Source organism: Dromiciops gliroides, chromosome 5, assembly GCF_019393635.1.
Source record: "Dromiciops gliroides isolate mDroGli1 chromosome 5, mDroGli1.pri, whole genome shotgun sequence".
Classification (NCBI taxonomy): Eukaryota; Metazoa; Chordata; class Mammalia; order Microbiotheria; family Microbiotheriidae; genus Dromiciops; species Dromiciops gliroides.
Genome location: NC_057865.1, coordinates 91,490,580 through 91,515,921, shown reverse-complemented (window position 1 = coordinate 91,515,921; position 25,342 = coordinate 91,490,580). Strand labels below are relative to the sequence as shown.

At 35.2% G+C, this 25,342-nt stretch overlaps 1 protein-coding gene across 1 annotated transcript in view; it reads left to right on the top strand.

The window, feature by feature from the left end:
• The window catches only part of LOC122729468 (polypeptide N-acetylgalactosaminyltransferase 11-like), a 77,798-nt gene that overhangs the window by 17,716 nt on the left and 34,740 nt on the right, over positions 1-25,342 (top strand). The window contains 2 exon segments of the mRNA XM_043968361.1: positions 4,281-4,523; positions 22,304-22,636. Of these exon segments, the coding sequence (XP_043824296.1) occupies positions 22,342-22,636 (295 nt within the window). The 5' untranslated portion in view covers positions 4,281-4,523; positions 22,304-22,341.

The window sequence follows — 25,342 nt, the reverse complement described above, 5'->3', positions numbered from 1 at the left end:
ACATTTTAAGTATATACCATTCAGCTCTGATGACTTCAAAAATCTATTACTTTGACTGTTTAAGGGTATAGGTGGGGCTGTTGGGCCTTAGAAGCTGAAGCTATCATAATTTAAAAAAACCCCAAACCAGGGGTTTAATGAGTTTGTTTATGGGATTATGTTTAAAAAAAAGGGGGGGGTGTGTTATTGAAACCTATTGCTTGGTTTATCAATGAACATGTTGAATATTGAGTCTTGGTGATTGAGGTTTTATTTCTTTTGGATAACTTGATTATCACTTCGAGTATCTGTTATTGTCATACTAGATAGAGAATTCATGTACAAGATGATGTGGTTTACTTGCTAAAAGTAGATTATATAATAGTGTCTAATATTATCAGCCATTTATATTTGTTTATCATTTATATGTCATTGTGACTATGTATACTCTGGGTATGGTTTGGAATTATTGTATATATTACAAGTATGTCCTGAGTTATGCAGTATAACATGCATTTTTTTGTTTTTGTTTTTGGTTTTTTTTTGCGGGGCAATGGGGGTTAAGTGACTTGCCCAGGGTCACACAGCTAGTACGTGTCAAGTGTCTTAGGCTGGATTTGAACTCAGGTACTCCTGAATCCAGGGCCGGTGCTTTATCCACTGTGCCACCTAGCTGCCCCACGCCACCTAGCTGCCCCTATAACATGCATTTTTACCATATTGTCTTTGGTGAAATTAATATGAGATTTATGAATTATGGAAATTTATCATTTCAGAGATTAATTGCTCTTACAATGAGCTTGATGCAGGCCCTGGTATGTACAACAGGAGGAAAGCCAGGTACACATAAGATGCCCTGATGAAGGCTGAGAGAACAGCCAAATACATTCAGGAAGTCCGTAGTTTGCTTATGATGGTGACTATGTGGACCACAATTGCTGAACATAGTCCAATTACTTCCTCTCTCCCTCCTAAAATGGCTTGGTGTCTTGGAAGCTCCAACACATGCACCTGGTTTAACTTGTTTGTTTGTTTTTTCCACTCATTCTGGTGGCATGGTCAGAATCCATCCACCTAGAGCCTAGTACAATTACTGGATGTCTTGGAACCATGAGATGTGGTATGGTAACCTTTCCGTAACATTTTCAGGTGTCATCACAGACACATTACTAAATTTGGCCTTGATCCAGACACATGGTAGTAAAAAGTGTTATAGATTGTATAACTGCCTCGACTCTGTATTATATGGGTATAAATCCTCCAAAAAAGGGGGAATGTAATACGCTGTATATATCAAATTTAAATATTAGTTATATTTTGAAGAACTCTCACTGTTTAATTTGATCATTGACAATGCTATACTAAGGATTAGTAAAAATCTACCAGTTCAACAGCTAAAGAAGCAAAAGAGTCCAGAGACAACCAGAGTCCAGAGACAACCAGAGCCCAGACCAGAGTCCAGTTTCCCTGATGACATCTCAACACTCAAAGATGACAAGATTTCAAAGACTTTAAATGAACAGTTTTATTTTGTTTTGTTTTCCTTCTATTATTATATATACCATTTGTAATATGTATTCTCTGTAGAGGTCCTCCCTCTATAGACAGTGTCAAACTGCCGGACAAAATTTTCCCTTTCTCTTTTTCCTATATTGTTATTTACATATTGTTTGTTAGCATAGGGTATTATATTCTGTTATTTTTACTGTTTCATCAAGGAAACACTCTGTGTTTCCTCTGTTCCTTGAAGAAACAAAGGGGGGGGAATGTGTTAAAATAATGGAATTTGGTAGACACCCAGGGGTCCAACTAAGTGTGTTTGAATTGGGTGTGAATGAGGAACTACTGAGTACCCACTTAAAGGTGATTAGATCTTGAATTTAAATTTAGCCAACCCTGGGAAGGAGTGTTCTCAGAGGCTGTGGACTGCTACATCAACAGGAGACCACTCTCAGCCAATCAACTTGAAGAACCTCCCATTTCTGGGAGGAGGACAGGAAGTAGGAAGTTGAGGCTGGCAGATAGGATCTCTCTTTTGGTTCAAGACATTGGCGTGGTGGCAGAATTTTATGTGGGCTGTTAGGAAAGATTTCTGTCTCTCTGGCTATACCACATAGATCCAAGCTTTAATAAATCCATAAAAGCCTAAACTCTTGGTGAGTTTATCAGTGATTTTAGCCAGTTTCACCAAAACTGAGGGAACAGATTAGAACACACATTTAGATTTTTAAACAACACAATAGTCAGTGACGTTGAGAACTGAAGTTTATCTCAGAGTAGACAGTGTAATTACCTAGTGTACTACTAAGACTGGCCTTGAGAGAAGCTACTATTATTTTAATGTGTGGGCAAGGACATTTGTGGAAGATATAAATACAAAAAAACATACAAAATGATCTTTTGAAATGTTGGCATGCAAATTAATGAGGCTTCTAGGCCTTTATACTTTTAAAGAAAACCATTACCCTTAACATATGATTGAAAAAGATTACAATAAGCCATCCTTAACATAAAAAGTGAAAGAAGTCTCCCAAAATGAGGAGTTGTAGATACAACCAAAGTGGACAATGACTAATGTAAATATTACTTATAGTAATAATACTGGCTTGATCCATATCTTAGCCTTATTTCTTTTTTTTTTTCTTTCTTTCTTTCCTTTTCTTTTTGGGTAGGCAATGAGGGTTAAGTGACTTGCCCCAGGGTCACACAGCTAGTAAGTGTCAAGTGTCAGAGGCCGGATTTGAACTCAGGTCCTCCTGAATCCAGGGCCGGTGCTTTATCCACTGCAACCACCTAGCTGCTGCCCCCTTAGCCTTACTTCTAAAGGTGGAAATTTCTCTTCAGTAGTGGAAATAGGAATGTGGGTCACAGAAGTAAAAATGAGACCCTGGCTTAGGGGGAAAAAAAAGCTACTTTGGGATGTGCCTGCCCACAAGGAACTATATTTTACTATAAAAACTTGAAATATGCTTCCTCAGGTGGTAGTGAGGAGGTTCCCCCTCACTTTAGGGTCTTGGAGGTCTTAAGGAGAAGTCTAGGTAGCTATTGGGTGTGTTATAGAGGTGACCCTTGGTTATGAATTGAAATACATATGAATCTCAAATATCCCTTGTAGCTTTTGAGATTCCTTGGATTCCAGAGTATAGGTAAAATAAGATGAATTCTGAGATTTTTTTTACAAGTCTTCGAAGCTTCAGACTAAATAACTCGCAGTTTATTCAACCATTGCTGACAAGACATATTTTCCAGACTTTGTCATTTTGATTGTTTTTCTTTGGCACTATAACCATCTATCAATTTGACATTAAAATGTTGTACCCATGTATACTGAGAAGGTGAACGATAGGAAAAAGGCTCCAGTATATGCCAAAATACTTGTCACAGCACATGGAAATTTTCAATTGATTTCCATTGTTTGATTAGTATCTTTATTTCAGAATATACCCTTTTCTGTCTCCTTATCAGCTGGTAAGGCAGCTGGTAGAATAGTCACTAGAGAACTGGGCCTGGATTGAGAAGCCTTGACACTAAGGGTATCTGTCCTTAGACTTACTAGCTGTGTAGCCTTGGGCAAGTCACTTGACTGCTTCTTGCCTCAGTTTCCTCAACTGCAAAAGGAGGATAACAATAGCATCCATATCCCAGGATTGTGAGGAAGTGCTTAGCACAAAGAGTAAGTGCTATATAAATTCTGATTCCCTTCTCTTCTCTCTGTTCTAGCAAGCTATTTTTTATTTTTAAACAGGCAATATCAGCAAAGCTAATGCACACATCAACTGAGTCTAACAGTTTGTGCAGTGTGCCACACTCCTAGTGGGGGTGGGGGAAGATGAAGGGACTGAGGTGCATTTGGGGACAAACTTGGCCATTATAATTACATAGAACTCTGTTTTAGGATTTTTATGGGGGGGGTGCTATTCTTTAACATTTGCACTTTTGTTCTGATGTATGTTATTTTCCTGGTTCTTATCACTTCACTCCATAACAGCATTTATTGTCATAGCAAAAAACTAAAGTAAACAGAGAGTGTATGGTGGGGGTGAGGGGGAGGGCTGATCTTAGGGAAATGGTTGAATACAGTTGTGGCATCTAAATGTATAAAATATTGCTACATTATAAGAAATGGAAAGTGTGAAGAATTCAGAGGGACTTGAGAATTGGTGCAGAGTGTAGGAAACATCTGGAAAAACAGCATACGTAATAACTTTGATAATGAAAACAAAAACACTAATTCTGAAAGCCTTTCTAAAACCATAACCTTCTTAATCAGGAAAATATTGGCTCTGGCTGTATTTTCTTAGGTTTTTCAGACCAGGGAAGGTATGAGAGAAAATGAGTTTCTTTTGTCATCACCTGAGATTTCACAAGGAGGAGGAGCCACTAGTGCACTGTTAGAAATCAACTCTTATGCTGCTTCCACTCATGACTTCAAGTGGGCTCAAGTCCTAATGAATAGCTAGCTATTTGACTGCAAAAGCTGAAGAATGATTGAAAGAGAGTTTGATGAACAGAGGATACAAGAAAAACAGCTCTAAGTATAAAAGGTAAATAACTAAATTTAAAAATGAGATATTTTAAACTTAAATTTTAAAAGATTTTTTTTTATTAAAAAATAGAATGAAAACAAGATGCAAATGTTTATCCCAACTGCTCACTAGAACAATAGTGTTTCATTAATTTTGTAGTAAAAGATGTAAAATAGAGGGATATCAGAACTTCAGTTAAGATCATGCTTGTTTTAAAACAGAAATTCTTAACCTAGGATCCATAACTCCCCTACTCAAACAGATGATTAAGGAGATTTCAGGGGGTTTGTGAACTTGGATAGGAAAAAAAAAAGTCTTTATTGTCACTAATCTCTATCTGAAATTTAGCATTTGCTTTGATGATTTAAAATCATTGCTCTGAGAAGGGATCTATAAGCTTTATCAAAGATTGACATAGGGGTTTGTACATGACTTTCAAAACTTAAGAACCCCTGTTGTAGAGTATGTTTTTAAGAGTTATCTGTTGAATGTAAATCTCATTTAGAAATTTTCTTGTTAATTAAATACCAGAGAATATAGTCTTTGGCAAATGAGTGGAACTACAAAACACTTTAATTATGAGGTTTTAAAACTCATCCTGTTACTCTTATGCTCTTTGGTATGTATATATACATACATATATATATATATATATATATATATAAAATCTTTCATTTTCTAGGAAAGGAATAAAACATCAGTTCTTAGATTTTGCAATACATTAAAAAATGCAATCCTGTATAAATTAGTGTTTTTATTTTCAGTTGAATAAATTATTGAGTGACTGCCAGCTGTAATGTAAATAATTGGAGCAAATTTGAAGTTCTCTAGAAAACACTATTGATTCTATGGACAGAGTTTGAAAGAGCAACTGAGGAGTAAAGGAGGAGGGAACCTAATGAGATGTTATTTGTTTTGGTAACTTTTTTGGTTTAACAGTTTCTGGTTAAGAAAGATGCTGGAATTTCGCAAACAGCTTAGAGAAATAGAACAACATAGGAAAAGATAGGGTAACTTAGGGCGGGCCTGGCATATATTCTTAGAATGATTGTACTTCACATCCAGAAGGAATTCACCAAGAAATCTCCTATTTTTTCTCTATTCTAATCTGAATTGATGTAGACATTTAAACTGAGCAGGAACTTGTAGGATTTGTTATCCTGTCTTAATAGTAGTTCAGATAAAACCATTTTCCTTTAATAATAATGCTTAATTTAACAACAGCAATAGCAATTATGCCATTTTAAGATTCTCTTATTTTTAGCAAAATGAAGAAAATTGTTAATTTCATATTCTTATGCTTTTATACACTAAGATTTGATAATTTAGTAATAGTGTTGATATCTTAAAACTATCATTGTGTATATTCTTGTACAAAATATTTCATGGTTTCCTGAATTAGTCTAGTATGTAGTTCATTTCCCAAAGCTGACCCATTGTCAATTGGGCATGTATTTTGAGAGTGTTTTTCCCCCCAGTAGTTATGAATTCAGGGTTTTCCATCTACTTTAGCCTTTGGAAGATTTACAAAACTGCTGACTGCAGAGGGCTATGGGCTTTGATTTTGAGAGAGCAAAGCCAATTGGCCCACACAGGAGTCAAGCCTGTGACCTTGTCTTCATTAGCATGCTGCAGTGCTCTGACTGAGCTAACTAGATACTTTCTCAAGCTAAGAATTCTTTCTTTTATACTCTTTAAAGTCTATAGGCATTGCTATGTTGTTATTATTATTATTTTTTACAAAATTATACTATTGTTACCTCTTAACATTGAGGTGTTCCAATGAGATACCTTGTGGTCAGAATTTTTTTAAACTGAAGTAGAAACATGTAGTAATAAACAAGCACTTAATTAAGTGTCTATTAGGTGCCAAGCACTGTGCAGTAACAGGAATGGCAATGTATTTCAGGAACTGGTTCTAGCATAATATAACACTAAGCTGAATGATGTCAGATTTATCAAGGAACCCAAAATATAGGTTATAATGTAAATATTAACATTTAAGAAGATTATCCATTTAATAAAATAAAAAATAGTTTGCTAGCTTCCTATTTCCCATAGGTAAACCTGTTAACCAATGACCTGGAAATTGCACAGGGCATCATTTATAGAGGTAGATTTTTAAGTGTTAAATATATATGTCCTTCATTTAATTCTTCCATTCTGCTAGACTTACCATTAGCTCCCCTATCCCTCGAAGCTCAAAGTCGTATAAAATATAATTTGTCTTGAATTATTTAGGATTGTCTGTTAACCTAACCTAAGCAGTTTTATAGCCTACATCTTTTTTTTTTTTTTAAGTGAGGCAATTGGGGTTAAGTGACTTGCCCAAGGTCACACAGCTAGTAAGTGTTAAGTGTCTGAGGCCAGATTTGAACTCAGGTACTCCTGAATCCAGGGCCGGTGCTCTATCCACTGAGCCACCTAGCTGCCCCTATAGCCTACATCTTAAAGGGAAACAGCAAGTAGCAGCTTGTCTTCTGTGGTATGAATTACTCTATGCAGTTTGTGGAGTTTTAAAATTTCTCCGAAAATACTATCAAAATTATTACAAAGAAGCTTCCTTTTCTGAAGGTTTCATTAATTGTGGCATCATTGTAGACTTTGATACATGAATGACTGGACCAGCTACTTGTGTCATCCTTGAACATAATAAACTACACAAATATATACCATACAGATATAAAAATATAAATATATCTATGTATATATTTATCCCATATAGCTTATTTGCTTCCCCTATAACTTTTTTTCCAACTTATTTTATTATTTTTTTTTGTTTCCTTTTTTTTTTTTTTGGCGGGGCAATGAGGTTTAAGTGACTTGCCTAGTGTCACACAGGTAGTAAGTGTCAAGTGTCTGAGGTCGCATTTGAACTCAGGTCCTATTGACTCCAGGGCCGGTGCTCCTATCCACTGCACCACGTAGCTGCCCACCCTGTAACTTTCACTCAAGGCTATGGCTATAAATTTAGGAACCTCATGAACGAATTTCTGGTCAAACTAATAATAGTTCATAATTTGTCATAATTATTAACAGTTTTCAGAAGGGATTATAGTTCGTTAGCATTACTGGTTATTTGCTATACGTTATATGAAACAGGAAGGAAGTATAAATATTAATTTACATATCTTCATGAAGAATCAAGACCACATGGCTATTACTTGGCATTTATATAACTGCTAGCATTACATAGAAATGCTAGGTTTTTTCTGATGCTGTTGAAGATAGGATGTTGGGTTGACGTTTTTTTTTCCTGCCAAAAATGAGTATCATTTAACAGCTATGATCAACCTCTGTTAGATGTTGTTTGAAAAATAGCGAAGTTTCTTTAGAATTTAGCTATCGGATAATTTACTTATACATTGATATGAGACTAGTTTAGCATTATAAACTTATATTCTGATTTAAATGTCCAGTTATCAGTGAACACTCAAATGGTGAATTTACTTAATAACTTTGTAAAACAAAAAATTGGGGAAGGGAGAAAGGAAAGTTTACATTTCTCATTGCTAGCTGCTACATGATTGTAGAATGTTACTTTTATCCCCAAATGGGTAAGCTTTCATGGGAAACTAACAATAACATTTTTTAGTTGATCTGTGGGCTGTTTCTTTAATGGGGAACAGAAATATCTGCATATGGATTAAAAGAAACTGATATTAGCAATGTATTCAGATGAAGGAAAAAGTTTTCATTATCTTTTTTTTTTTTTTCAAAAGCTATTGGAGATATCTATACCAAAGGTTTCACCAAATAAAGTGTCTTTGCCAGCAATGATTAGAGAGAGGTTGTAAAGAATAGGAACTCAAGATGTTTTGGATTAATAATTAATGCTACATTTTTGAAATGGAGCAGCACATACTAAAAACAGACAGTAGATGCCTATTTCATCTAGATCATGTTTCACTAATGCTATTTTATTTATTGCTTGAGGCTGTAGGTTTATGGTCAGCAGATCATAGAATCAGAGATTTAAATTAGAATGGGAAGTCATCCAGTCCAAACACATACATTTCCATTAAAGGAATTAAGTTATGATACTAATCCAATGTTACCCAGGCAGTAAGTGACTGATGCAAGACTTGAATTCGGGTCCTCTGGGCGCTAAGGATCTTTCTTTTTAAAAATAAAATTTGATATCTTTTTGTTTTAAAATTGCCAAAATTTTTTGAGTATCCTTCTCTTCCATCCCAGAGAGCCATCCCATATAACAAATTAATACTTAAATATGTTCCCCCTCTCATTTTGTGTTATTTGAATAGTTTATTTTTCCCTAATTGCATGTAAAAACAATTTTTAACATTGATTTTAAAAAAAAAATTGGGTTCCAAAGTCTCTCCCTTTCTTCTTTTTTACCTCTCTGAGTATGGTAAGCAGGTTTGTAATAGGTTATATTTGTGCAGTCTATGTAAGACATAGTTCCATATCAGTCATGTTGTCTAAGAAGACACAGACCAAACAACACCCCCCCCCAAAAAAAAATGGTATGCTTTGATCGGCATTCAGACTCTGTCAGCTCCTTTTTCTAGAGGTGGATTAGTGTTTTTTCATCATGAGTCCTTTGGAATTGTCTTGGATCATTGTATTGCTGAAAAACCGCTGTCAATCACAGTTGATTTATCATACAATAATTGCTGATACTGTGTACAGTGTTCTTCTGGTTCTGCTCACTTCACTTTGCATCAGTTTATGCAATTCTTTCCAGTTTTTTTTCTGAAATCATCCTGCTTGTCATTTCTTTCTTTTCTTTCTTTTTTTTTTTTTAATAATAAACACTTTTATTTATAGTTTTGGGCTGCAACCTTTATCCCTCTTTTCCTCCTCCCCCTCCCCCTTTCCTGAGGCAGCAAACAATCATGCATGATTATACATGTATGATTATGCAAAACATTACCATACTTGTCATTTTGTACAAGAAAACTTGATCAAAAGAAAAAAAGGAAAGTGAAAAATAGCATGCTTTGGTCTGTTCCATCAATATCAGTTCTTTCATTGGAAGGGATAGCATGCTTCTTCAATAGTCCTTGGGATTGTCTTGGATCATTGTATTGCTGAGACCAGTCAAGTCTTTCACAGTTCTTCATCAAACAATATTGCTGTCGCTGTGTACAATGTTCACTTGGATCTTCTCATTTCACAATATATTATTTGCATACATGTCTTTCCAGGCCCTTTCTGAAATCATCCTGCTTGCCATTTCTTATAGCACAATAATATTCCATCATCATCATATACCATAGTTTGTTTAGCCTTTCCCCAGCTGATGGACATTCCTTTGATTTCCAATCTTAGACACCACAAAAAAAAGCTGTTATAAATATTTTTGTATAAATAGGTATTTTTCTCTTTTGGGGGATGTCTTTGGATCTAAATTTAGCAGTGGTATTGCTGGATCAAAGGGTATATGCACAGTTCTATAGCCCTTTGTACACAGTTCCAATTGCTCTCCAGAATGGTTGGATTAGTTCACAGTTCCACCAACAATGCATTAGTGTTCCAATTTTTCCACAGCTTCTCCAACATTTATTATTTTCCTTTTTTGTTGCATTAGCCAATCTGATAGGTGTCAGGTGTTACCTCAGAGTTGCTTTAATTTGTACTTCTCTAATCAATAATGATTTAGAGTATTTTTTTCATATGGCAATAAATAGCTTTGAGTTCTTCATCTGAAAACTGCCTGTTCATATCCTTTGACCATTCCTCAATTGGGGAATGACTTACATTATTATAAATTCATTTAGTCCCCTATATATTTTAGAAACGAGGCCTTTATCAGAAATACTGGCTGTAAAAATTGTTTTCCAGCTTTCTGTCTCCCTTCTAATTTAGACTGCATTGCTTCATCTAGTTATTTTAAATGGAATTTCTCTTTCTACCTCTTGCTGCTGGACTTTTTTGGTAATAAATAAAAATGCTTATGATTTATGTGGGGTTTTATATTCTTCAACTTTGCTAATTGTTAATTATTTCAACTAGTTTTTCTAGTTGATTTTCTAGGATTCTCTAAGTATACCATCTTGTCATCTGCAAAGAGTGAGTTTCATTTCCTCTTGCTTATTCTAATTTCTTCAATTTCTTTTCTTCACTTATTGCTATAGCTAACATTCCTAGTACAGTTTTGAGTAATAGTGGTGAGAATGGGCATCCTTGGTTTCAATCCTGATTTTATTGGGAAGGCTGCTAACACCCCACATATAGATAATGCTTGCTGATGGTCCTAGATACTACTTATCATTTTAAAGGAAGCTCCATTTATTCTGTGCTTTCTAAGGTTTTTAATAGGAACTGGGTGTTGTATTTTCTCAGTAGCTTTTTCCCAGAAACAACATAAATCTTTGTTTCTTTGCTTGCTTTTGTACGCAATTGGGGTTGACTTGCTAATACGTGTCTAAGGCCAGATTGAACTCCCTAGGCCCTAGCTCCTAAAATATTATGACTTTATATTTAGATTGTTCTATGGATTTTAAATTTATTGTATGTTATTTACAGTGCTAGCTTAAAACCTATTTTTCACCCAACTCCTGTTGAAGTTTCCCACCAATTCTAGTTGAATAAATCATTTTTTTCTTAGTACTTTATGTTCTTGGGTTTATTAAAGACTAGATTACTGTGCATGTTTCTTATGAGGCTTGCTAATTGAACAAATTCCACTAATAAAGTTACTTGTGGGTTTTTTAAAAAATACAGTACCAGATAATTATGATAAGTACTATTTGTAATATAATTTGACTTCTAATGATACCAAACCCCTTTGTTCTCACCTTTCCCTATTATTTTCTAGATACCCATAATTTTTCATTCTTCCCTTGTGAATTTATTGTTTTGTCTAATCCTATAAACTATTCCCTTGGTTATTTGGTATTGTGTTAAATTTGTGTACTTAGGTACATTTAGTGCTGCCTAGCCATGAACATTGAATACTTGTTTATTTTTTTGTCTTTATTTCTGTGAAATGACATTGTAGTAATATTTATATTTTGTATGTGTATCCTGGTTGGTTAACTCCTAGATAGTTAATGAATCTTCTTTTCTTTTCTCTTTTTGATGGGGTAGCGAGGGTTAAGTGACTTCCCCAGGGTCACACAGCTAGTGTCAAGTGTCTGAAGCCGGATTTGAACTCAGGTCCTCCTGAATCCAGGGCTGGTGCTTTATCCACTGCACCACCTAGCTGCCCCATGAATCTTATTCTGAATGGCATTTCTCTTTCTTTTCTTTCTAGTTTCTGTTATTATATAGAAATGCAGATGTTTTTGTGGTTTTAGTTTGTATCTGACTTTATTGAAGCAATTGTCTTGCTTAATTTATCTCATTGATTCTCTAGGGTTTTCTAAGTAAGATTATATTGGGAAATAGAAATAGTTTTCACTCCTTAGCAGTAAAATTATTCCCTTAATTTATTTTTTGTTACTGTAATTAGCGTTTTGATACTGTGTAAAATAGTATATGAACCAATGTACATCTTTGTCTGATATTATTGGGAAAGCTTCCAGTGATTTTTCCTTACAAATAATGCTAGCTATTGGTTTTAGATACGTGGTTTTGATGATATTAAGGAAGAATTCCTTCAACTGTATGATTTTTAGTGACTTTTAATGAATTGAGTGTCATACTTGTTGAAAGTTTTTCTCATACATCTATTGATATAATCACTTTATTTTCAGGTTCTTGGGGGGGCAACTTATGTGATTTTTTTCATATTCCTAGTTTTCCCATTGGTGTTCTCCTTTAATTCTGCTATAAGTTTAACCTAGATTATAATAGATAATTATTTTTTGCTGTAAACCATTTTGCCAATATTTTATAATAATTTTTGCAATTAATGTTCATTAGTGATATTGGCTAAGTTTTTTATCCCTTCCTGATTTGAGAATCAGGTCCATATTTGTCTCATGGAAAGCATTTGTTAGACTGCAATCTTTATTTTTGAAAATGATTATGTGTGTGATATAATTCACTAATAGATCAGAATCACAGAAGCCTCGGGGCCTCAGAGGCCCAAATGTGTTCCAACCCGTACCTGAATGAGTAATCCCTTTGACCAAAGTTTGGTCATTCAGGCTTGCTTGAGGATTATACTTGTTACCTCTCTGCTAGATTGTATTCTCATTTCTTCCCTGTTTTTTGACCTCTTGATGAACCAGTTCAGTTACATTATCTTTTTCTTTTGAGTCCTTTGCCTCCTTATTGTAAGAAAGGTCTTGCCCTTCCAAACCTCAGCCTTGGAGGTCCTCTGCCTTCGCTTCTACATGTGCTGCTTAGTGAAGCTGTAGTGACCATGAAACCATATTAGAATTCACCACCCCGCACCCCCAATTGTAAGCTCCAGTGGTTTTTCATCTTCGTAGGATCAAATACAAAACCCTCCACGTGGTATATCAAAGCCCTTCCCACCTTTCTAGTCATCTTATACTTTAGTCTCTTTCCTTCCCCTACGTACTTTGTGATCCAATGACATTCTATTTCCAGATTCTGGGAATTTTTGCTGGCTGTCCAAATGCATGGAATATTCTCCCCTCTTCACCTCTTACCTCCTGCTCTCCTTCAAGTCCCCACCTTCTACAGGAAGTCTTTCCTAAACCCCTCAGTGCCTTCCCTCTGCTGATTATTTCCCGTTTATCTTGTATGTAGCTTGATTGCACTTAGTTGTTTTCATATTCTTCCTTCATTACTCCTACCCCAGCCTTGTTTGAACTGTGAGCTCCTAGAGATCCAGGGACTGCCTTTAGGTTCTTTTTTGTAACTTAATGTGTAGGTGTCTGGTACAGAGTAGGTACTTAATAAATGCTTATTAACTGGCATTTTAACAGTCTTTCCTAAAATGTGGTTCTCCAAATTGTGCACTAGGACTTAAAGTTTGCTATGACTAGGGAAATAAGACCTTTTTTAGTTGAGCACATTGCTTTCAATGTAGCCTAAGATCACATTAGCTTTTTTTACCCCCAGCTATATCCAAGCATTTGACTAATTTAGCTTCGTTTACTAAATCCCTTCAGGTCATTTTTATATGAAATGTTGTCTAGCCTGTCTCCCATGTCTTGTACTAGTAAAGTTGATTTCTGAACTTAAAGCATACTTAATCCCTATTAAATTTTTAGCATAAGATTCAGCATAATATTTTAGCTTGTCAAAATAATAGATTTGGTTCAATATCCTAGCTTGTCAAGATCTTGACTGTCATCCAACATGTTAGCTGTTCCTACTAGCTTTGAGTCATCTGCAAATTTGATAATATGTCATATATCCTTTAATTTATATCCTGAAAAACATATAAAGAGTACAGGGCCAAAAATACCCATGTAATCCATCTAACAACCTCCTTTCAAGATAGAATACAAACCATGACTGACTATTTATTAGTCTTTCATTAATGGTTAGCCATTGAGAGAGTTATTTTTTAAAAAAATTTTTTTTCTCTGTCAATTAAATTTTTGCATTCACTTTTTAAAATTTTGAGTTCCAAATTCATTTCCCACCCCATTGAGCAGGGACATTGTATCAGTTATACATATGAAGTCATGCAACATAATATTTCCATATTAGCCATGTTTGCAGAAGACAAAAATAAAGCAAGAAAAATAAAGAAAATTTTAAAAGCTCCATTTTAATCTGTACTCAAGAATTGATCAGTTATTTTTCCGGAGGTAGATAACATTTTCATCATGGTCATTTAGAATTGTCTTGGATCATTGTCTTGATCAGAGTTGCTAAGTATTTCCAAGTTGATCATTGTTATAGTATTGCCATGATTTTGTACAGTGCTGTCCTAATTCTGCTAATTTCACTTTCTGTCAGTTCATTAAGTCTTCCTAGGTTTTGTTTTTTTTTAAACCATCCATCCTACTTGTTACTTTCTTATAGCACACAGAATTCCATTACAATCATATCTTGTTCAGTCATTCCCTAATTAATGAACATCCCTTCAATTTACCAGTTCTTTGCCACCACAATTCATTCAGCTATTTTTAAAAACCATAATGACGGCTTTAGTTGGTATCTGTCCCATCTTTTAAAAAATATCATGAGAGACATTGTCAGATATCTTGCTGAAATCTAGATATCAAGTAAACCATAATATTCCTTTCAACTATCAGTGTGATAGCCCTATTTTTTAAAAAAAAATTTATTTAACTTATTTTTGTGGGGCAATGAGGGTTAAGTGACTTGCCCAGGGTCACACAGCTAGTAAATGTCAAGTGTCAGAGCTGGACCTGAACTCAGGTCCTCCTGAATCCAGGGCCAGTGCTTATCCGCTGCACCATCTAGCTGCCCCTGATAACCCTCTATGGGTTTTTTTTTTGTTGTTGTTTGTTTGTTTTGCAGGGCAATGGGGGTTAAGTGAACTTGCCCAGGGTCACACAGCCAGTAAGTGTCAAGTGTCTGAGGGCTGGATTTGAACTCAGGTCCTCCTGAATCCAAGACCAGTGCTTTATCCACTGCTCCACCTAGCTGCCCCCCCTGATAACCCCTCTTAAAAAAGGAAGTAAAATTTATTTTGGTGGAACTTTTAGAATATTTTATGAATGTTTTTGTTTTTACAAAAAATCACTTCTCAAAACCACCGCTTTTTTCACCTTATTTTCCCTGCAACAAAAAGCTTTTCAGTAACATCTTCCAAAATAGTATCAGCATCTGGCAGTATATGGAACATTCCTTACACATAGTCTAACATCTCTTATCTTTTTCTGTTGTCCTCTGGTATTATCTTAAATTATATTGTTGTAGTTATCGTGTATATTGTTTTTCCTGATTGTGCTTTTATCACTTTGTATAAATTCTTTTGCTAGTCCTTATGTTTTTCTGAATTCTTCATATTCTTACTGTCTTATGGTACAATAATAGTTCATTGTGGGTTTTTATATCATAATTTGTTCCACCACTGCCTCATTTGCTTTTGTACTTACTTTGTTTTCAGTTTTTAGCTACTACAAAAAGCAATATATTTTGGTAAGTTTGAGACTTTTGTTTTCATCATTGACCTCTTTGATATGTACATAAATTCTGTAGTGAGATTGTGGAGTTATGGGTCTTTAACATGTTTAATAACTTTTCTTGAAAAATTTTGAATTGCTTTCCAAAATGGTTAGGTGAATTCAACAGCCCACTGTCGGCATATTAATGTGTTTTGTTTTCTCCTCAGTCTTTCCATCATTGACTGTTTTTGTCTCTTATCATCTTTGTCTATTTGATAGATCTGAGGTGATACCTTAGAATAGCTTTAACTTTGTATTTTTCTTATTATTGCGTATATACTGCGTTTAATGTGATTTTCGAAAGATTATACTTGTTTTAAAAAACTATTTTATCATTTGATTATTATTGAATAGTTTTGTCTTTTTATTGATCACAAGCCAATATGTCAGAGGTGGGATTTGAAACTCAGAGATTTTTTCTGATCTGAGGCATTCTACCACATGCCCATGCAGCCTCTCATCCCTCTTTTTGCTAATAAGTCATCCGTTACAACCTGATATCCTAAGATTAGAAAATCACAAATTTCTAACTGGGTAAGTGTAGAGATGAAACTGGGCTATTAAAATAAGGAACAATTACCAGAGGAGAGATAGTAAGGAGCTGTAGCGAATAACTAGAAAGCAAAGAACTATATGTAACAATGGATTCATTCATTCAGTAGCCATTTATGTAGTGCCCTAATACAAAACAAAAGTACTAGGCAAGGGCAAGATTCAAAGATCCATAAAAAACGTCTGTAATGTTGTGGTGCTTACAATATAGCAGGAGAAATGCAATGCATATACAATTATATACTATTACAAATGTTTCAGTAAATTAAGGTTCCATGATTTCATTAGTGCAGTACTCCCTGCACTGGTAATAGATTGCAATCTGTCTACTCCTTTGCAACTGTTGTCTTTTTTTTACATAAATACTTAACAAAGGACCTGATCAGACATTGTAGGGGCCTTCTTCATGGTCCTCTTTTAATGTTTTGTAGGCTACAAGTGAAACACTAAGAATGGTCCGTATGTTTGTTGTTATTCATCGTCATTACATGACAGATTCATCTCCTTTCCAGTCATACATATCCTTCATGAATCTTTTACACAACTTCTTGTGTACAGTTGATCATTGGCAATATGCAGCTGCCTGCTTTTCTTTGCACTTTGGGTAGCCTGCATTTGTGATATTTCACAGATTGTGGTATTCTAAAATTTTCAGCTATATATCACTGGGAGAATGTTGGTTATGGAAAGATGAACTTTTTTGGCAGCAAGCTCTTGAGCATCATTGAAAGTATTTTGCAGTTTTTCTAATGTGATCCAACTCGATTTCCTCCTATTCAATTCCACACCTATCTCAGCCCACTTCAGTGCTATTCAAGATATGTGTTCTACTGGATTAAGATTGACCGTGAGGGGGCAGCTAGGTGGCGCAGTGGATAGAGCCCTGGCCCTGGATTCAGGAGTACCTGAGTTCAAATCTGGCCTCAGACACTTGACACTTAACTAGCTGTATGACCCTGGGCAAGTCACTTAACCCCCATTGCCCCGCCAAAACAAACAAACAAACAAAAGATTGACCGTCAGTCTTCATGTCATAATTGGGGCAATATGTATTCTTCACCCATCTTATTTTTTCTAGAGTCAGTGGCTAGACTAATACTCCTTTAAATGAAGATATCTCACTGAAGAGAGAGGCTCTGTAGTGTTTTGGGACCCAGCATATTTAGCACAGTAACATTTGCAAATGGGAATCCTTTTATTTTGGACTTTGTGTAAGACATTTTCCATGACATCAGCAAATAACTTTGGTGAGTGTATTTATCATAAATGAGAGAGATGTGCAACTAAAATATTATGCAATAACTACTGCAAAATTAGACTAAAAAGAGAATAAGATTGGTGCAAAATGCTATGTGAATTTAGAGAAGGAAAAAGATCAGAGTTGTGTTGTGTGTGTGTGTGTGTGTGTGTGTGTGTGTTTGGGGGGATTAAGAATGGTGTCCCTGCTGGGCTAGCATATTAATAGGGCACCGTGGAATATGGAGGTCAAAGGGGTGTCAGATGTATACCTTTTGCAACAGGTGAGACAGTTTTCTAGAGAGGATGTGTCATGCTGTGGGGTTGTAGGAAAAATAGTGTTAATTTATAGGGATAACTGATTACACTTATACTTATAGGATCCAGAACTAGAATGACCTTAGAATCATCTAGTCTGACAACGTCTTCACCTCTCTATGAGGGAAACTGAATCTGGAGAGGCACGTAACTTTTTTGAGGCCACACAAGTAGCAAGTGGCAGAGCCAGGACCTGGAACTTGAATCCTCTGATTCCAAATTGAATGTGTTTCACTAGCCCACCTCTTCTAGGGGACGCCTATAGGATGGTGGTAGTTAGTGAAGTCAGAAAGGAATGGACAAGATAATTACATGGTCGTTAGCAGAGTGTGTGAAACAGTATATAGGATCGGTGGTGCCCTTGATGTTGTCTCCTCATGGTGTCCATGATAGTGGATGTGGAATGTTTGTTCACAGATGTCTGTGTTGGTGTGCTGGGACCACTTCTCAGCCCCTCAGGCACACAGTAGATTCCAGCGATGAGGTAAGCTTAGGGATAAAGAAAGAAACTGTTTCTCAGAGTAACAGAATCTGCTTCACCTTATTTTTTTTAGAACCTTATCATAAAAGAGAAGTGGGAATCTTAATATACATAGAAAAAATAGGTTTTAGTTTAGGTTTAGGGTGCCTTTGAGCCTAGTAATTGATTCATCAATAATAATGACTGTGGACTAAGAGAACTAAAAAATAGCTGTAATAATGAATTAATGGATCAATTATTAATTGAAAGAGCAAGTTAAAGTGGATTTCCTTTACTGAATCAAAGAGAAATCTTAGTGAAAGGTCTTTGAGTGCAAGTGCATGTCAGTTTGAAAATTTTTGTGTGAGATTCTCCAAGTTACAAGAAACATGGATTATAGGATTGAGAGTTAAAAAGGGACTTTAGGAATCATGTAGTCCAAGTCTGCCTTTTTTTAGATAAGGGAACTGAGGCTCAGAGATGCTTACTGAGTCCCAAGATCATACAAGTAGTAAGCAGCAGGGCCAAGTCTTAGTCCCAAGTCATTGCTCTTTGGGCCACACAATGCCCAGCTTGCTTTAATAACTCACTCTAGAACAAAAGACTGTGGTGAGTTGGGAAGAGTGTTTCAGCAAGCCAGAAGCCACTGACCTTCAGAACTGATAAGGAAGGGTGGGTAGAGTCCTCTAGAGGCTGCAGAATCACTGGGTTTGGTGCTAGAAGTAATGAAAATAAGTGGATTTATGCCAAGTCCATAAGTACCAGGCACAGTGACACCAAGAAGATACAGCAGAAAGAACTTCTTTCTGAAGAGGCTATTCACCTTTCTATCCTGCTGGAATCAATCAACAAGTATTTACTTATTTATTTAGCACTGTCAAAAATTACTCGTATTATATTATACTTCCTTTCCCCTATTTGAAAAAGCTGCCTCAGACCCAATTTTTTTCATAAATATTTAAAGTTCATTATAATGCATTTCTCTTTCATAGGACCATAATATCATAAAACTTGGAACTGTATGGGATCTTAGGGATTGTTCAGTTCACTTCCCTCATTTTACAGAAGAAGCCAAGGGAAAGAAGGTTTGAAGTGTTGAAGTGATGTGCCAGTCTTGCAGAGTTAGGATTTTGAACTCAGCCTCTGACCTTATACTAATAATTTGTCTACTTACCACATGATAGCCCCCCATTTTAATAAACTGTGGCACAAAAGTACAAATTTATCACATAAATAAGGATGAATATTTGTTATGTAAACATTCTTTAATTGTAGAAGATTACCCCCAGAAACAAACAAAAGACATCTTTGAAATTCTCACATAAACCATTGGGAAAGCCATTTGATTTACACAGAACTTTTTAGGAACATAATTCTAGCAAATCTCTATTCTTGTATTCTAAATAATTGAGTTTTTCAGGGTCAAGTGGAAGAATAGTACTTCTTAACATTTTACAGATATTGAATCTAATTGTTGGTTTTTCTCTTACTCACGATTAGTGGCAAATTGAGATCATTTTACTTTATGCCCATTACTTTCATTACTCTTTTTTGTATGTTTGCCCTCCAATTTCACAATGCTCTGTTAAGATTAACATGGTGCTATTTGCAAAAATGGCGTTGAATTATGGTGAAAGAATATTTCTGTGAGAGTAGAATATTTTCTTCCCCAAAGCAGAACTTACTGCCCATTAATGGTAATATTTTTTGTGTAAGCCAATACACAAACAAATACCTGAAAGGTATATATAGAGGTTTTAAGATGCATGTATCAGGGGTTGTTTTGTGTTTGACAATGACAAATATCAGCCATGTAGCATTGATAATTTCACCAAAAGAAACCCAACAACCAAGCCCTTCTATTCAAATAATCTGGTAGGTGTTATAAATTGCTGTTTAAAATTGTGCTTTAGGCAGAATTTTGACTAGTTTCTCTTTTTTAGTAGAAATTAACCTTTGTTATTGTAGCATTTTGAAAAATCTTTGGTCTCTTGGACTCTTTCTTAATCATAATTTTAGGAAAGCAAAGTGTCAATTTTAGTTAAATAGTTTTTGAGGGTTAGTAAATAGTTAGGTCAATGTCAGCACAATCAGTCTTTTTCAAATCTTGTAGTCCTGGTTCTCTTTATTTAGCTTCAAAAGCTCCATTTTTCGCCTTGAAAATATTTGTTTAATTTTATTACTGTTAGATAATTTCCTTACATGATCAAGTTTTAATTTAAAAAGTGCTGACATTGATGTGTCATTTCCTTCATTGATGCTTGATGTTATGACTTCAATGTAGTCATTGTGAGCTTTACCTCCAATTTCACCTTTAAAGCTCCTTTCAATTGGCAGGGATAATGATACTTGATCATGTTATACTGGCAGACGAGTCCAGAGGTGGCACTTAATTTTGCTTCTCTGTGGACTTGTGTTGTAACTAACGTAGCATATTTGCATATTTTTTCAAACTGAGGCTTAATGATGCTGATTTTTTGAATCCTGATGTTACTAAGTACTGTGAAGTAAATTAAAATTAATTTAAATAAGTCCCTCAGAGATGGTGAATTACTAGGTATAAAGGGATCATCACCTTTGGGGGTGTGGTGTATCTTTATGTGTCAGTGACTTTTCTGAGCCTCTAAATCCACATTCATTCAGCTGATGTATATTTTTAAATACCAATTTGAGGTAAGATTGAAGTAGAGAGGACTTGCAAGAGTTTTTATAGCAGTCTTGGAGAAGACTAGTTACAGTGATGTGGGGTAGGGAAAAAAGAGTTCTCTCTAATAAGCTATTCAGTACTGAATTCCTGAATCTTAGTTTGGTTTTTTGGGAAACCTATAAAGAAAAAGCCAGGAAATGCTTCTTATGCTATCATTTTTTCTAATGATATACAAATTATCTCAATTAAAAAAAATTTTAAAATGGTACAGGTTTCTAGATGAGGTTATAAGACCCGGGGCAAAGTCATGTTTTACAAATTGATTAGAAATAGGGCTTTTCATTATGATGCTGAATATTAGGGTGATTGAGCTGAAGGGAAACTTACATTGTGTCTCAACAGCTCATCAATTTTCAGATGATGAAATTAAGGCTTAAGGCTTGACTTGCTCAAGGACACACTGATAATAATAAAGCCAGAACTAGAACCTAATTCTCTTAATTCTCAGTGCAAAGACCATTGCAGATACACCAAGCTGATCCTTCTGTTTTTAGTGGCAGACATGGGATATTTTAGTGGGCACTCTTTCATCCAAACTGGAATATTTTGAGGTCACATGCTCAAATGAGATGCTCCTTATAAAATGTCTTGTAAGTGTTGCATCTGTATAAATTTCAGCTGTTATTATCAAGATTCACAAGTTAAAGATTGGAATCACAGAATTTTGGAGCTTGAAGTGATGAATGTTGGATCACTAGATGTAGTGGTACCATAAATTATTATTATGTTGTATTTATTTTCTACTTGTAAAAAGTAGGACACTGAAAAAATGAACAAACTTTAAACCCAGCAACAATGAAGAGCTGTACTTCTTTTTTTTAAAATTAATAAAGTATTTTATTTTTTTCCCCGTTACATGTAAAGATAGTTCTCAACTTCTGTTTATACAAGCTTTCCCAATTTCAGATTTTTCTCCCTCCCTCCTCTCCCTCCCCCCTCCCCTAGACAGCAGGTAATCTGATATTAGGTTATATATATATATATGTATATTACTAGTCTATATATATCTACACACACACACACACATACACACATACATAATACATTACATACATACATAACATTAATCCTATTTCTGCATTAGTCATGTTATAAGAGAAAAATCAGAGCAATGATGAAAAACCTCAAAATAGAAAAAACAACAGCACCAAAAACAAAAGAAATAGCATGGTTCATTCGGCATCTATACTCCACAGTAGCTGTACTTCTTAATATGAGCAATTGAATAGCTTAGTAATTTCATTGACCTTGATTAAGCACCAGCAAATTAATCTGTAATTTTTGTTTAAACTTTTTTTTTTCATTTGAAGCTGTCAAGAGATCCCTTATGGTTTTTATTTTAGTGGGCATGCATTATGGTGCTGACTAAACAGTCTTAAGAATGCATACTACCTGGTGAATTTATGTTGTATAAGACACCGTTCTAATCTATCTGAAAGCTCAAGTCTTAGGGGTCTGTTTTTTTTAACAGCACTGAATGTGAATCTAGTAAATGATTTACAAGTGCAATGAAGTGTCTAACATGAGTTCACTTCTTGCCTCCCTTCTTCAGAATGTTGAACATGGACCTTCAACAATGCTAAGTCTACAATGGGAAGTGTCACACTTCGCTATTTCTGCTATGGGTGCCTTTTTACATCTGTGACCTGGACAGTCCTGCTCTTTATTTATTTCAACTTTAGTGAAGTGACTCAGCCTTTTAAGAATGTGCCCATCAAGGGGTCCAAACCCCATGGGCCATTCCCCAAAAAATTCTATCCTCGTTTTACTCGTGGCCCAAGTCGACTGTTAGAGCCACAGTCAAAAGTCAACAAGATTGGATCCATTTTAGAAAATCATGTTGAAGATGCAGGCAAAGAAGACATGGCGCTCTCTCCTGAAATGGGTAAGTAGGGTTGATTGGTCAGTTTGGTGTTGCTTAGGGATTATTAATTCGCCAGGATAAATATGAATTTGATTGCTTATACTTTAGGATTACACGATCACAGGTTTTGAGCTAGAAGTTACCTTATAGGTCACCTGACCACCCTTTCATTTCACAAGGGGCTCAGGGAAGTGAGACGACTTGTTCCAGTAAGTGGCAGAATCTGGAATGAACCTAGGACTTCCTTCTTAATCCAAATTCAGTATTCTTACAATTGAATTGTGAAATTTCTGGTGGATTTTTAGAGTCACTGACAGAATCTCCATGGTGAGATTAGGATCCTGCTGCTCGGCAATTTGGGGCCTTGCTTGGCAGAATATGAAACCATTTTGTCCATCTTAACATTACAAGTCCATAGGGAAATTCTAATTAAATACCTGTTTCAGCTGATTTATGTTAGAATATGAGTTTTTGAGACTAGAATTATAAGATTTCACTGGTCATACCAATCAAAATTAGGTACTTAAAGAATACTTTTTTGTCAGTGATGTGGCTATGATTCCGTGATTCATATAGATATTAACAAATTTAAGAAACATTTATTAAGGTGTTGAGTTCTGTTTTAGCAGAGGTATTTTATAAGAGGTAAGGAAGAACTGATCATAGTCTAGAGAAGAAAAATAAAAATTAATAAAGAGTTGTAGAATAGAAACTTTGAAGTAAAATGAAAGGAACCGAAATTATTTAATCAAGAAGAAAGAAAACTGGAGTTGAGAAGTGAATTAATAACTTTAACATTAGAAGAAGGAAAGCAGACTTAAACCAGGGGAAAAGTATTGGTCATATGTTTATGTATGTATGAAATGTTTTCCTTTAATTAAATTGAGAGGGAGCATAGCATATTGGATAAAAGCCAGCCTCAATATTGTAAAGGCCTCTATTTAAGATCTGCTTCTAACACATACAGGCTGAATATTGTGAGATGTACAAAGGAAAAAGCACCTGACTCACAACAACCCTATCAAGGAGGTCATATGAGTTTTATTATCCCCAATTTTCAGATGAAGAAACTGAAGTTGTGTGTATAGACACAAGTGTGTTTGTGTGTATGTATATGTACTTTATATTTTTATAATTTTAAATTATTATAATTTTATAATTTATATATGTATGTGTGTATGAGAAGAAAGAAAGAGGGAGAGGGAGAGGCAGACAGACAGACAGATGGAGCAGCCTCCTAACAGAGACAAGGATAGACAAAGAGAGAGTAGGATCAATGTACTTTACTTGCAAGCCAGTTTTTTGTTCCTTATTTTAGACAGGATTTATCTGGTAACCTAACAGAGAGCTGAGGTGCAGACTGAGTGCTAGTCTTTTGGTAATACCTGGATTCAAAGTCTTCTTTTGACACTTAATGGATGTGTGCCTTTGGCAACTCAGTAGGAGGGAATTCCCCATTCTCTAAATCACAGATTCTGGTCCTAGTCATTTTCCCAAACTATTCAGGAAAGCATCTGGGGATTATTAATAGACAACTTTCTTATACTTTAAGACCAGAGAGAATAGAATTATCCAAGTCGGAAACAAAATGTAAACAGATGGCAGAGCCTTAATTAGAATTGGATTTAATATTTTAGTATGAATTCTGTATTTGGCCTTGAAAGAGTCCAAGGAAGAATAATGATAAATATACTAAAGTACAAAATTGGTGGGAGGGAGAGAATGGTGTAATTGAAAACAAATGCCATCTGTTAAGGGGAAATGATTATTTCTTTAAAATAATTAAAAGGCACAAATGAAGGATGGTGGTAGTTAAAGATTTGTTAGTGTTTCCAGATTTGTCATTTCAGCTGGAATCTGTGACATGTGACAAAGGTGTTAGTAATTTCTCAGAAACTTTATTGGTGTGACTTTTTGTTATGACATAGAAGAATAAAACTTTCTCTGGCTAGATTGAAGTACCAAGAATGTTCCTGTGATTAAGACAATTTGGGGACAAGTTGCTTAATAGTACCATAATCATTAAAGAATTAGAAGACAAGAGTTGTGAGAAAGGTTAGGAAAAGAACTAGAATTAAGTAAAACTTTAACTGGAATTCAGCTGATCAAAATCTTTCATTATAATATTCTTCCTATAGACTAATTTTATCAGAGTATCATATTAAGAAAAAAAAACGGATACCAGAGGTTTATTTTCTAAAATAACTTGTCCTTATTTTCTGCATCTTAGTTTCTAGTATTGTAGAATGAGAATGAGATTTAGGAACCTGAAGCACTTTGGAAAACCTTAAATTTTCAAAGAAAGATTAAATTAAGTTTAGTAAATTGGCTGGGAAGTCTGTTAACACATTTTAGAAAGATTTTTCAGCAATAGGAGTGAAATAAGGTTTTCTGGTTAACCCTTAGTTAATTAGAAAATGAAATTAACTACAACTGCCAGGTCATACTGGTTGAGATTTTACTGTATTTTGTTTTGAGAAAAGAAGACAGAGAGGTCACTTATGATGGTTTTCCTCTATTAATATATTGGACCTTGGGGCAGCTAGTTGGTGCAGTGGATAGAGCACCGGCCCTGGAGTCAGGAGGACCCGAGTTCAAATCTGGCCTCAGACACTTAACACTTACTAGCTGTGTGACCCTGGGCAAGTCACTTAGCCCCAATTGCCTCACAAAACACAACAACAAAGAAACAAAAATATATTGGACCTCCAACCTCAGGGATATAAC